The sequence below is a fragment of the Mus caroli genome, unplaced genomic scaffold, assembly GCF_978045245.1.
Source record: "Mus caroli unplaced genomic scaffold, Mus_caroli_1 scaffold_1, whole genome shotgun sequence".
Classification (NCBI taxonomy): Eukaryota; Metazoa; Chordata; class Mammalia; order Rodentia; family Muridae; genus Mus; species Mus caroli.
The window spans coordinates 50,552,258-50,566,999 of NW_028227256.1; the positions used below are offsets into that span (position 1 = coordinate 50,552,258).

Below are 14,742 nucleotides of genomic sequence, written 5' to 3' on the forward strand. Positions count from 1 at the left end.
AGACAGATACCAGGTACCAAAGTTGAACCAAGATCAGGTTAATGATCTAAACAACCCTATATCCCCCAAAGAAATAGAAGCAGTCATTAATAGTCTCCCAACCAAAAAAAGCCCAGGACCAGATGGGTTTAGTGCAGAGTTCTATCAGACCTTCAAAGAAGATCTAATCCCAGTTCTTCACAAACTATTCCACAAAATAGAAACAGAAGGTACTCTACCCAACTCATTCTATGAAGCCACAATTACTCTGATACCTAAACCACAAAAAGACCCAACAAAGATAGAAAACTTCAGACCAATATCCCTTATGAATATTGATGCAAAAATCCTCAATAAAGTTCTTGCTAACCGAATCCAAGAACACATCAAAACAATCATCCATCCTGACCAAGTAGGTTTCATCCCAGGGATGCAGGGATGGTTCAATATACGGAAATCCATCAACGTAATCCAGTATATAAACAAACTCAAAGACAAAAACCACATGGTCATCTCGTTAGATGCGGAAAAAGCATTTGACAAGATCCAACACCCATTCATGATAAAAGTCTTGGAAAGATCAGGAATTCAAGGCCCATACCTAAACATGATAAAAGCAATCTACAGCAAACCAGTAGCCAACATCAAAGTAAATGGTGAGAAGCTTGAAGCAATCCCTCTAAAATCAGGGACTAGACAAGGCTGTCCACTTTCTCCATACCTATTCAACATTGTACTTGAAGTCCTAGCCAGAGCAATTCGACAACAAAAGGAGATCAAATGGATACAAATTGGAAAAGATGAAGTCAAAATATCACTCTTTGCAGATGATATGATAGTATATATAAGTGACCCTAAAAATTCCACCAGAGAACTCCTAAGCCTGATAAACAGCTTCGGTGAAGTAGCTGGATATAAAATTAACTCAAACAAATCAATGGCCTTTCTCTACACAAAGAATAAACAGGCTGAGAAAGAAATTAGGGAAACAACACCCTTCTCAATAGTCACAAATAATATAAAATATCTTGGCGTGACTCTAAGGAAGTGAAAGATCTGTATAATAAAAACTTCAAGTCTCTGAAGAAAGAAATTATAGAAGATCTCAGAAGATGGAAAGATCTCCCATGCTCATGGATTGGCAGGATCAACATTGTAAAAATGGCTATCTTGCCAAAAGCAATCTACAGATTCAATGCAATCCCCATCAAAATTCCAAATCAATTCTTCAACGAATTAGAAAGTGCAATCTGCAAATTCATCTGGAATAACAAAAAACCTAGAATAGCAAAAACTCTTCTCAAGGATAAAAGAACCTCTGGTGGAATCACCATGCCGGACCTAAAGCTCTACTACAGAGCAATTGTGATAAAAAACTGCATGGTACTGGTATAGTGACAGACAAATAGACCAATGGAATAGAATTGAAGACCCAGAAATGAACCCACACACCTACGGTCACTTGATCTTCGACAAGGGAGCTAAAAACATCCAGTGGAAGAAAGACAGCATTTTCAACAAATGGTGCTGGCACAACTGGTTGTTAACATGTAGAAGAATGCGAATCGATCCATTCCTATCGCCTTGTACTAAGGTCAAGTCTAAGTGGATCAAGGAACTTCACATAAAACCAGAGACACTGAAACTTATAGAGGAGAAAGTGGGGAAAAGCCTTGAAGATATGGGCACAGGGGAAAAATTCCTGAATAGAACAGTAATGGCTTGTGCTGTAAGATCGAGAATTGACAAATGGGACCTCATGAAACTACAAAGCTTCTGCAAGGCTAAAGACACCATCAATAAGACAAAAAAAACCACCAACAGATTGGAAAAGGATCTTCACCTATCCTAAATCAGACAAGGGACTAATATCCAATATATATAAAGAACTCAAGAAGGTGGACTCCAGAAAGTCAAATAACCCCATTAAAAAATGGGGCTCAGAACTGAACAAAGAATTCTCACCTGAGGAATACCGAATGGCAGAGAAGCACCTGAAAAAATGTTCAACATCCTTAATCATCAGGGAAATGCAAATCAAAACAACCCTGAGATTCCACCTCACACCAGTCAGAATGGCTAAGATCAGAAATTCAGGTGACATCAGATGCTGGCGAGGATGTGGAGAAAGAGGAACACTTCTCCATTGTTGGTGGGATTGCAAGATTGTACAACCACTCTGGAAATCAGTCTGGCGGTTCCTCAGAAAATTGGACATAGTACTACCGGAGGATCCAGCAATACCTCTTCTGGGCATATATCCAGAAGATGTCCCAACCGGTAAGAAGGACACATGCTCCACTATGTTCATAGCAGCCCTATTTATAATAGCCAGAAGCTGGAAAGAACCCAGATGTCCCTCAACAGACGAATGGATACAGAAATTATGGTACATTTACACAATGGAGTACTACTCTGCTATTAAAAAGAATGAATTTATGAAATTCCTAGCCAAATGGATGGACCTGGAGGGCATCATCTTGAGTGAGGTAACACAATCACAAAGGAACTCACACAATATGTATTCACTGATAAGTGGATATTAGCCCAAAACTTAGGATACCCAAGATATAAGATACAATTTGCTAAACGCATGAAACTCAAGAAGAATGAAGACCAAAATGTGGACACTGTGCCCCTTCTTAGAATTGGGAACAAAACACCCAGGGAAGGAGTTACAGAGACAAAGTTCGGAGCTGTGATGAAAGGATGGACCATCTAGAGACTGCCGTATCCAGGGATCCATCCCATAATCAGCTTCTAAACGCTGACACCATTGCATACACTAGCAAGATTTTGCTGAAAGGACCCAAAGATAGCTGTCTCTTGTGAGACTATGCAGGGGCCTAGCAAACACAGGAGTGGATGCTCACAGTCAGCTATTGGATGGATCACAGGGCTCCCAATGGAGAAGCTAGAGAAAGTACCCAAGGAGCTAAAGGGATCTGCACCCTATAGTTGGAACAACATGATGAACTAACCAGTACCCTGGAGCTCTTGTCTCTAGCTGCATATGTATCGAAAGATGGCCTAGTCGGCCATCACTGGAAAGAGAGGCCCATTGGACTTGCAAACTTTATATGCCCCAATATAGGGGAATGCCAGGGCCAAAAGAATGGGAATGGGAGGGTAGGGAAGTGGGGGGCGCTATGGGGGACTTTTGGGATAGCATTGGAAATGTAATTGAGGAAAATATGTAATAAAAAAAAACAGTGGAAAAAAAAAAGGAAAAAAAAAAAAAAGAGAAAAACCCAGGCAGCTATCTCTGAAAAATGCCACGTCCCTCTCAACCTTCCACTAATGAGAGGACTATGTTAAACCCCCTCAGTAAATACAGTTTTGCCACCTGCTCACTGCTTCAAATGGAGTGAAGACGTAGGTAAATGTCACGTGAAAATGGAATTTCAGAAAATTTAATCCATTTTATTTGTTTTAGATTAAAGTATAGAACTTTCATCTTTTCAAAAGGAAAACTGTACTCTTAAATTAGCATAGAAGGATCAAGATGAGTTTTAAAATTGCAAAATCAACCAAAGCAGTAGGAGAGAGCCCTCTGCTGCTTAAAGCAATACCTAGGAAGTGGCAAGACTCCCAGGTGGCTTCATAATGAGCATTCTTGGTAATTCCAAGATTTCTTCTATAAACCATGGCCCTTCTGGGGGTTGTTGGGAGACCAGGGGGGTTGGGTCCCAGTATCATCTTATAAAGTGAAGCAAACTTGACTTCCAATGACGACTTAGTGGCTGCTTCCTAGCTAAAGCTGGATAGGTGAAAGGAATTAATAAAAATACCTTTCCAGGAAAACCACTGTACAGTTAATAAAAGAAGTATTTTAGATTTTGACAGTACAGACTGTGGTTGCATGATTGGGCCAAAGACTTACTTGGACATCAAGCAAATGAGTATAGATGGTAACGAGCTGTGATTTTGTTAAGAATCACACAGGGAGGTCTAGTGATTGCTCGGGTGGTTTTTGTTGTGTTTTTTCCTGTTACATGTATCTGTAATTTGGGGAGATTCTTTCCTCATTTGCTCGTGTACTGGTCATTGTTAATTACACTTAGATATATGACACAAAACACCTGTCTCTTAGTTCTCAATTAATATGTGGATTGCAAAAAAAACTGAAAACGTTCTCCAGCATATAGATAACTACTGCTTACTTGGTTAGCAGGCTTGACATCCTCTGCTAGTACTCTATAACCTATATAATCTATAACTATAGCTATAACAGGATAGATAAGACATGTCTTTCCAAGGAGCTCTTGTGTCGAGGGGTGACACAAACTGATGATGAAAATGCTACTTTTACCCATAAATTAATGTAAGTTTGTGGGAATGGGCCATTGAGAGTAAAGTCCCGCTGAAGAATGTGGGCTATTGGGGCTGTGCTTTCAACTGTTGCTCTTTCTCTAGCCTCTTCCCCAGTGCTCTCTGCCATGCCCTCCTCCCTGCCTTGATATAGACTTCAGTACAGCGCCCAGAAACACCCAGAACCCAGTGACCTCTCAAGCCATGAGACAAAATAAGAATTTTCTCTCTGAGTTGCTTTGCTCTGTTTTGTCACAAAACCTGAATAGCACAAGATTGTAAACTACTCTCCCCTGTGAGAGAGTATGTATGCCGGTGACCGTGCATGTGCGTGCGTGTGTGATATGTCCATGTTTTGTATAAGGTGCCCCTGCCTCTGCACAGAAGCCAGTGAATCACTCACTGACTTACTACTTTGAGACAGGCTCTCTCACTGAACCAGATACTAAGGGGTTGGATGGGAAGTTGCAGCAATCCTCCTGTCTCTACCCCTCACAGAGCTGGGGTTATAGGGAAGCTCAGTCACACTGGGCCTTGAAGTGGGTGCTGGGGATTTGAGTCTATGTCTTCATGGCTTCACATCAAGCTCTTACGCACTAAGCCATCTCCCCAACCCCCACATCATCTTTTGCAGCCATTTTCACAACAAACTCAATTTATAAGAGAAACCACTATGAAGGAATGAAAAATCTTAAAAGCTGAGTACAATTTTCAGATTGAGAATCAACTTTTTATTTGGGTTGAACTGGCATCAAAACTGCCCACCCTCCTCCCACCCAAACACTCCCTGTGTGCAGCTGGGGTCGCTGTGGAGCCAGTTTCCACAGCTGGCGCATCCCGAGAGTTTTGTGTCCCGTTGCTACAACAACAACGAGGTCCATCGGTTGGGAAGGAAACTGGAGGGAAAAGCTCAACGCCAGGGTGGTACTGGAGTCGAGGTTCCCCGAAGGCGCAGTCCGCACTGCTCCTGCGTGCCTGGCCCCCGGGACCGACCCTGGAGGCCCAGCTCTCACCTTCTTGCTGCTCATGGCGTCAAGGACTTGCGGGCCAGGCAACGCCGGCAGGGATCGCTTGCTGCGGGACTCGGGACCTGGAGACAAGAGTTGTTCGCCACTGGACAGCTCTCGGCTCTCTGAGCTGAGAGCTTTAACGGCCGTGATCGATTCGTTGCTAAGCAACAAACTGGCGGATTCCACTTCCGGTCGGTCGTCTGCATCTGCGAGATGAGGTGCAGAACTTTCTGAGAGGTCGAGCAGGGTGGCTCTCTGAGGCCTAGGTGGCTTCCAACACAGCCCTCACCCCCACTTTGCGAAGGGTGGCAGGCAACTGTGAGGAGCGAAGACCCCTTGATGGCTAAGTGGGCCCTCAAGTTACTGCACCTTTCACGGAGTCTGCGTGGGCGTGGTTCTCTGCCTTACGCCTTCATTCGGCTTTTTCTGCAGATTTCATTGCTAATGTAGGCAAATAGAATAATGACAAGGCACTCAAGACTGAAGCCTGTAAACGTGCTCCTTATCCAGCGTTCAGTTCTGTTGACTTCCCTAACACACTAGAAAGTGAGCCTTCGGAAATTCATTTAAATCCACGCGTGATTGACTACATGAACGAAGCTGTGCCAAGACAGTCCCTCAGGCATAGGCTTGGGTGACCGTCAGGCACTTGTTCATAAATAATAGAAACAGTACTGTGAGTCATTTCTCTTAGAAGATGCAGAAGAGATGTGAAAGCTGAGATTTGAAAGAGGAGGACACATGCTGTCCAAGGAATATTCCGGGCAGAGCGATCAGATGCAAAAGCCTGAGACATTTCATGGTTATTACAAGAACAAAAAACAAAAATTAGAAGAACAGAAGAAAATTAAAAGAACAAAAACAAAATCTATCAGACTGTCGTTGGGATGAAGATAAATAAGTGCTCTATTTTAAAGATCTGGTAAAATAGAGTGAGGACTTTAGACTTCAACGTAAACTGCCTCCTACTGAAAAGTTTTTGTTTAATTTTGTTTACTTATTTTGGTTTGGTTTTGAGATCGTCACATTTCATAGCCTAGACAGGTCACAAACTCAAAATCTTTCTGTGGCAGCCTCCCAAGTGCTAGAATTACAGGCTTATGCCACCACACCTGACAGTAAAAGTTTTCTGTTGAGAAACGGCAGGTTCCTAACCTAAAATTTATGTGACATCTTAAAGGATCTCGAATAGCCAAAAACAACGTTTTTTAAGTGACATATTTGGAAGCTTCATATTTTTTTATTTCAAAATTTAGTACAAAGCTACAGTGATGAAACAATGTCTTCACAACAAATGATACCGAGGAAAGTAGATATCCACGTGCACAAATGTGACATAGACAATGTCACATATAAAAATCACCTCCTGTAGGTGGATTACCGACATGGAAGAACTAAAACTTTAAAACCTTTAATGAAAACAGAGAAAGGGTCTCATGGCACTTGATTTTCTTTTGGTTTTATTTTTTATTAAAATCTTATTTATTTTATACACATGAGTGTTCTATCTGCATGTACCCAGATGCCAGAAGAGGACATCAGACCCCACTACAGATGGTCCTGTGCCCGGGCCTGCAGGGATAATCATCAGGGACCCGGGGCAAGGGAGTGAGAGAGTGGGAGAGAAGGAGACAGGAAGAATGATAGCAATTCAATCACACTGATCAAGCTCTGAAAAACTTTATTCAGGAGTGGCAATATAAGCATAAGCAAAAGGAGGCTCCAAGGGAGGGGCGCTCTCTGAAGGTCAGGTGGCAATCTTCAGCTCTTGGAAACAACAACGGTCACAGTGTCCTCTTTCCCCACAAACATTCTTACTGTTATTACGACAAATGTTCTCTCAGGATTGTTTATGTAAGCTAGAAAATATCCACAAGGCCATGGCTGAGGCCATGGCTCCCAGCAGTTGTGACCCACCATGGGTTTGCTGGGAATTGAACTCAGGGACCTCTGGAAAAGCAGACAGTGTTCTTAACCACTGAGCCATTTCTCCAGTCCCCTCTTTTGGTTTTATATATTTATTTACTGGGGGAGGGGGAGAATGTAGAGGTCAGAGGACAACCTGTAGGCATTAGCCTCCTCTCCTTCTACCCTGCATGTTCCAAAGATTGAACTCAGAGTAGCAGACTTGATAGCAAATGTCCTTACACACTGAGATATTTCACTGGCTCTATGGCACTGGGTTTTGCATTAACTTATTAGATCTGACCCCCAAAATAACAGAAGAAGACAAACTAACTCAACCCTTTTCAAAGGCAAATCCTTTGTGCAACAAGGAAACTATCAGACTAAAATGGCAATATGTGGAATAAGAACAATTCTTTACAAATGTTATACTGGATAAGAGATTTATACTCAGAATCAACAGAGGAAGAAAGGGCTGTTGGGTGCACAGAAGCAATGTTAAGTGGGAAGGTGGAGGCTCAGGTGGGGGTGGAGCTCAGCGTGGGTGGAAGGAATTCTCAAAAGGACAAGAGTCAAGCACTGACTTCAATTGCAGAAGTGTACCACGTCGAGCATACCAGTTTGAGTCACCCCATGTAGAAATATTAAAAACATTTAGAAGGTAAGAAATAAGAGAAAAAATGACCTCAAGGCCCACAGACAATGAGTGGGTGAAAGGAAGGTGTGGCCAGGCTACCAGCTAATAAGGCCTTCTCCAAGCAGTTCCCAGGAACAGAGGGTGCTTGCTAGAAGTCCAAGATCAACTGGACAACTTTGTGAAGGGTCACATCCCACCTGAGGAGGCCAGGGGGCATCTAGGGATTAACAGCAACCACTGGAGACAGACAGAAGCCTGAGATGGCCAGCCATTTCCTATCAATAAGCATACTTCAGTCCTTGCCTTCTGGACACATGCCCCAGACTCAAAGGCCTATAGTTGTCATGGCAGACATCCCATTACTGTGACTTTCTGCGTTGCTTCTGCAGCCTCCCATTCATACTGCTTCCCTGGCCAACTTCTCGCTTGCAGGATCCTGCTTCTAAATCTGTCTGCAGCAAGGCACCTTGCCAAAATTCTAGAAAGAAACCCATTTAATGAAATTCGGCAAAAGCAGTGCTTTTATGTCTGTAGGTTGTCCTGTACTCTGTCAGGCAGAAGGAATGTGGCATATGGGGCTGGGTTCCCACAGTAATTCTCTTCATTGTCTGGGATGCCACAAACTGAAACATGAAAGAAAAAAAGCAATCCCTTCTCCTTGCCTTTCAGACTAAGCCCAGCTCAAGATCCTGACAGGCATCAATGGATTCCTCAAAGTGAGTTTTAGATCAGAGATGCCGAGCTACTGGGTCCATCAAGTGACAGAGAGGCATTATTTCACTCCTGTTATCTGTCTCCTGTAGCGTTTATGTCAGCTACTTAGAGCTTCCCTTGGGTAGAGTTATCAGTACAGAAATTTGCTTCATATTTTAGTTCCCCTAGCTCTGTGTCCAGTTGGATATTTTCTGACCTGTGCTCTCTTCACAGTTTACAGTGCTGGGTTATTTTTGTTTTGTTGGTAAGATAATTTTTTTTTATTGAATATGGACCAGATGCTTGTTTAAGGATCATATTACACCAATTCTTATGCTGATTCTAGGAAATCTTTTTTATAAGAAGACTTTTTTTCTTTTTTCTTTCTTTTTTTTTTCTTCTTTTTTTTTTTTCCTTTAGAATATATTGTCTTACACTAGCACTTAGGAGGTAGATGCTGGAGAATTAGTAGTTGAATGGCAACTTCAGCTATGTAGAGATTTTCAGTGAGCTTCTTAGGCCATATGATTTTGTCCCAAATAAGTAAACAAATAAGGGACAATGAGATGGTTTAGTAGGTAAAGGCAATTGCCACCAAGCCTGATGGCCAGAATTCAATACCCAGGCCCCACATGGTGGAAGGCAAGAGCCTACTCTCAAAATTGGTCCTCTGAAGTCCACACACAGACTGCACACAGGCATACACACAGTAACATAGATAAGTGTAAAAACAAAGCACGTTGTCTAAGCTTAAGCCACCCAAAGTCCTGGGTTTTGTGATGCTCTTCCTTAGTTTATTTCATAACTCTCATTTTTGAAACTGTGGACATGTTTCAAAAGGAAGTAATATGTGTGGTGTTGATTCTTCTTTGTATCAGGCAGGCCAACTAGGAATCTGACTGGAGAAGGCAGGGAGGGAGCGACAGTGACTGGGAAGGTTGGGGCTGGGGGGAAGACAAATCAGAGATTTCTCTGGAGGAAACAAAATTGTGAGGAACCAGGCTAAGGTCAAATGTCAGCTAGGGTTTGGCTGGCTGGCTGGCCTTTTGGTCTAAGCCACTTGGTAGATGGTGGAAGGTGAAAGAAATTAGAAATTAGGGGTTAAATATGTTTAAGTTTAAGGTGACTGTTAGATAACCAAGAAAGATGTTGGGATGGAAATAAGCCAGACAGCTCTGGCTGCATTAGTAATCAGGGTATAGATCGGAAGTTCATCCACAGATGATGCTATCAAGTAAGGTAGAAGTGGGGAGTTGGGAGAAAGGCAGGGAGAGAGGGAGGGAGGGAGTGTAATGAGGGAGGAAGAGAAATTGTGTTTATATTTTGGTTCCCTGACTATCACGTTCAGCTGGATTTACACTGGACCTCTCTCTCTCTCTCTCACAGTTTGGATTGTTTGTTGTTACCGTTTCATTCTGCTGCTGAGATGGTTTTATCGTGGAGGGGAAGAGGGACAAAGGCAGTCTGAGAGCAGACCCTGGGGTTCTCATTTCTCTTTCAGGACACTTTAAAAAAATATCACACAGTTTTCAACTTCTTAACAAAGTTATGCAAGTTCAAAGTCAAAGTCACAGCAGATAGATTAGATATGAAAGAACCCCACGAAACAAGGCTGGCAGTTCATGCATGTGGTATTTGTTCAGTAAAACACTGAAATATATGTGGAACAATTCCTAGGAAAACAAACAGCAATGCTGCTTTCTTACCGCATTTTGACCTTCAACTAATCACAACCAGACAAACAAGAGTGACTGCGTTGATTTCTTTGAACTCTAGAGGGAGATATAGTCACTTGCAAATTGGCAAGAGAAACTTGTTTTAGATAGAACTTCACTTTTAACATGAAACCTTTAAAATGAACTATTTAAATTTTACCATTTTGCAGTCACCAAGAAGCACAGACATGTGTTAAGATTGAAGTAAATGACACACGTGGAAATCAAATTGACTTTTTTTGTCATGTTTTTATGAATGGGTTCCATTGTATTTGGTGATTGTATGCTGTATTTTGGGGGCCATACCTTAAGTCATTTTCCTCTTGAGTCATATGAAGCAGGAAACACACAGACTGGCCAGTTATTGTTTGTATATGCATCAGTTCTTCCTCTCTGGGAACTTGTGATTTGTACATTGTAAGTCAAATCATCAAAAGCTTCTAGAGACTGGTGTCTGGATGCCTGAATGCTTTCACTTCACCATATCCTTGCCTGTCAGGTGACTTAAAGGTCATTGGCACAGAGATCATTCTGGTCTTTATTTGCCCAATAAAATGCTTTTCAACTTTGCCTGGTAATCACATAGATATGTAGTGTTTTCATGATTGCTTGGGGCAACTAAAAAACTTTCTCTTTATTTACTTTGGTAATCTTTCCAAAGAACATTCTGCAGACATTCTCTTTCTTTTCTTGATCAACGGTTGACTGTGATCCTAGCCAGCTTTTCTCAGCCTGCCAAGTGCTTTGTCTGACCTTGTAAGTAAGATTATAAATTAATTCTATAAATCCTCTGTCACATATATTCCAACATTGAGACATTTCTGGTCATTTAAGGTAAGGTATCTTTTCTATCTCCAAGGCAGAAAAACAGAGTCTATTTTCTGGAATCAGAGCTGGTGTTAGTCAAGCCCTAGTCTCTACTGGTTGGTGAATGTCATCAAGTAATCTCTCCATGACCATTTTTGTCTCTCCAACGTGGCATTGCACTTTTTTGGAATTGTGGGAATTGGTCCACACAACTTATGAAATGGACCCTGCTTAGTTTCAAGTGTAGAGCCAAGAGCCAATTCTCCATGTCTTCCTTGCTTTCTCTCTGAAACACTGTCCCTATAAATGATATGTTTGTATGTCATGTGTTCTGAAGTGCTGGTGCTAAACACAGAATGTGACAAGGGTCACATTATGTTGCCCTGAGCTCTGCTCTATTTATGCAGATGGTGGATCTCACCAATCCCCCAGGTGGTACACTGTTAACCTCTCCTGAATAAGGCTTGGGAGAAGGGAGAAAAGAGGGAGGCAACTGGAAGTTAGGCAAAGAGAGGGGCTGTCTGGGAAGGGGATCCCTGACCTTTTACTTGCACAGATGTAAATTCTACTTCCCATCTCCAAAAAGGACCAGTGCAGACCCTGTTTTCCACTCAGATATAACTGAATTTACCTCTCAAAACATCTTGTAGTCCAATCATCTGGGAGTACATGCTTTGAATTTCTACTTAACCACTGCATCTGCATGCCTCACCAACCAGGACAAGAGTCATGTCTCATTTTTCAGTGTTTCACAAAACACAATTTACTGTGTCTTATATGAAGTAGGCACCATAGGTGTGTGGGTTCATTCTGGTAATAAGGACACATGCTCCACTATGTTCATAGCAGCCTTATTTATAATAGCCAGAACCTGGAAAGAACCCAGATGTCCCTCAACAGAGGAATGGATACAGAAAATGTGGTACATTTACACAATGGAGTACTACTCAGCAATTGAAAACAATGAATTCATGAAATTCTTAGGCAAATGGGTGTATCTGGAGGATGTCATTCTGAGTGAGGTAACCCAATCACAAAAGAAGACACATGGTATGCACTCACTGATAAGTGGATATTAGCCCAGAAACTTAGAATATCCAAGATACAATTTGCAAAACACATGAAACTCAAGAGAAAGGAAGACCAAAGTGTGGATACTTCACTCCTTCTTAGAATGGGGAACAAAATACCCATGGAAGGAGTTACAGAGACAAAGTTCAGTGCTGAGACAGAAGGAAGGAAGGACCATCCAGAGACTGTCCCACCCGGGGATCCATTCCATATACAACCATCAAACCCAGACACTATTACATATGCCAGAAAGATTTTGCTGATAGGACCCTGATATAGCTCTATCTTGTGAGGCTATGCCAGTGCCTGGTAAATACAGAAGTGGATGCTCATAGTGATCTATTGGATGAAACACAGGGTCCCCAATGGAGGATCTAAAGTACCCAAGGAGCTGAAGGGGTCTGCAACCCTATAGGAGGAACAACAATTTGAACTAACCAGTACCTCCAGAGCTTGTGTCTCTAGTTGTATATGTAGCAGAAGATGGCCTAGTCGTCCATCATTGGGAAGAGAGGCCCCTTGGTCTTGCAAACTTTATATGCCCCTGTACAGGGAAATGCCAGGGCCCAGAAGTGGGAGTGGGTGGGGAGGGGAGCAGGGTGGCAGGAAGGTATAGGGGAATTTTGGGATAGCATTTGAAATGTAAATGAAGAAAATAACTAATAAAAAATAAATAGAAATGCACTCTCAGTGGTATTCCATTTCCAGTGGGGGAAAAAAAAAAGAAACATTTTTATGAACGGCTTCCTACCTCACCTTTATACAACGAACATCATATTATAACTTCCTAATTTCCTCTCTCTCTCTCTTTTGTTTTGTTTTCTGAGACAGGATTTCTCTGTATAGCCCTGGCTGTCCTGGAACTCACTCTGTAGACCAGGCTGGCCTCGAACTCAGAAATCTGCCTGCCTCTGCCTCCCAAGTTCTGGGATTAAAGGCGTGTGCCACCACCGCCTGGCTTCCTCAATCTCTTGTAGATAAGCATCAATATACATGTGTGAGAATTATAGACTACAAAGAGTGAATCTTAATGTCAATTAAGGACCTCACCTAAGTATTATTAACCTGTGACCTTGCTCCCTACAGTTACAAATGTTACTATATGAACACTGGTATCATTAAAGGAGAATAAGCCAGTCTATGAGAACTTTGTTATTTTTCCATTGTAATTATTCTATAAACCTGAAGTTAGCAAGAGCAAATAATACTTAAGAACTTTTTAAATTAAAAATAACAGCCAGGTGGTGGTGGTGCACACCTTTAATCCCAGAACTTGGAAGGCAGAGGCAGGCAGATTTCTGAGTTCGAGACCAACCTGGTCTACAGAGTGAGTTCCAGGACAGCCAGGGCTACACAGAGAAACCCTGTCTCGAAAAAACCAACCAACCAACCAACCAAACAAACAAACAAACAAAAATAACAGCATTCAGGGATTTGAGATGATAATGTGTCCATGCAGATTTATGAACTCTCACAAATATGTTACTCCATGGGGAGATGTCTCCATGCAGGAGGTTAGGTGTGTGAGGGTGAAATGCAATGGAAGAAGCCCATGAGAAGTCTCTCCCTTCTGCTCAGTTTTTCTGTGAACTTAAAACTGCTCCAAAGAGTAAAGCCATGCAAATGTCAAACCTACTTAAAAACCTTTATACTGTCACATGCATAAAGAGGAAAACAAAAGCTATCCACACATCCACTGCACTATCACTGACAAATTTTTTTGGTGTTCTAGCCTGCTGCCCCTCTGTTCAACTGTGTGTCAGTGGATATCGCGCTCACTGATAGAATGTGGCTAGTTTGTATGTAATGTAAATATATTTGCGTCCCCGATCTTCCTTTCTCAAATGTTTAGAGTGAGTTCTATAGAATGATTTCTGACTCCTCCTGAGTCAGTTTCACTGCACCAATTTTTTAAAATTGTGCTGGCATTTCTTTCTGGAACTCATTAGATCATTAGCAAAGAGTGGTTTTAAATACATAGCAGAGATTAATGGTAGGCATAATTTTTTATATCTGGTGCACCACTGCCATGATACATGGGTATCCCTCGGCTTACTTGTGTTTACTTGTCCCAAGTGTTTGGTAATGAAGGCAGGTTAGAAGTTAACACCTTGCAAGCTGGGTCTAGTGTCTCAGGAATTTCATCCCAGCTACTTGTGAGGCTGAGCCAGGAGGATTGCAAGTGTAAGGCCTGCCTGGGCACAGAATGGGTTCAAAGTCAGCCTGGGCAACTTAGACACTGTCTCAAAATTAAAAAGTAAAAAATTGCTTGGGAAATTAGATCACTGGTAGAGAATTGCTTATATAAGAACCCCTGTATTCATTCCTTACTGCCAGAAAAAGAAGTAGAAAGATGAAGAAGGTGAAGAGGAGAAAGAAGGGGAGGAGGAAAGAAGTTACACCTTGAAAAGTACATTGTCAAAGAATTGGTCAAGTGATGGGCCAAACTCTCCAATGATTCTGGTCTGCATTATTATTGGGAAGTCATACATCATTCTTAACACCTTTCACCTATGTGTGCAGTGATTTTTCTATGAATTCTTTTTGGTTTTCTCCTTTTTGTTGATTTGTACTAATTTTATCATGACATGGTCTGATATGACTTTGTGTAATA

At 41.9% G+C, this 14,742-nt stretch overlaps 1 protein-coding gene across 2 annotated transcripts in view; it reads right to left on the reverse strand.

The window, feature by feature from the left end:
• LOC110288425 (dynein axonemal heavy chain 7-like) overlaps positions 1–5,436 on the reverse strand; it is a 356,931-nt gene extending 351,495 nt beyond the window's left edge. The window contains exon 1 of one of the 2 annotated variants that reach the window (XM_085837237.1): positions 5,073–5,436. In XM_085837237.1, the coding sequence (XP_085693363.1) occupies positions 5,073–5,318 (246 nt within the window). In that variant the 5' untranslated portion in view covers positions 5,319–5,436. The remainder of the gene's footprint in view (positions 1–5,072) is intronic. The other variant, XM_085837233.1, reaches the window with a different exon arrangement.
• Between the last annotated feature and the right edge of the window lie 9,306 nt (positions 5,437–14,742).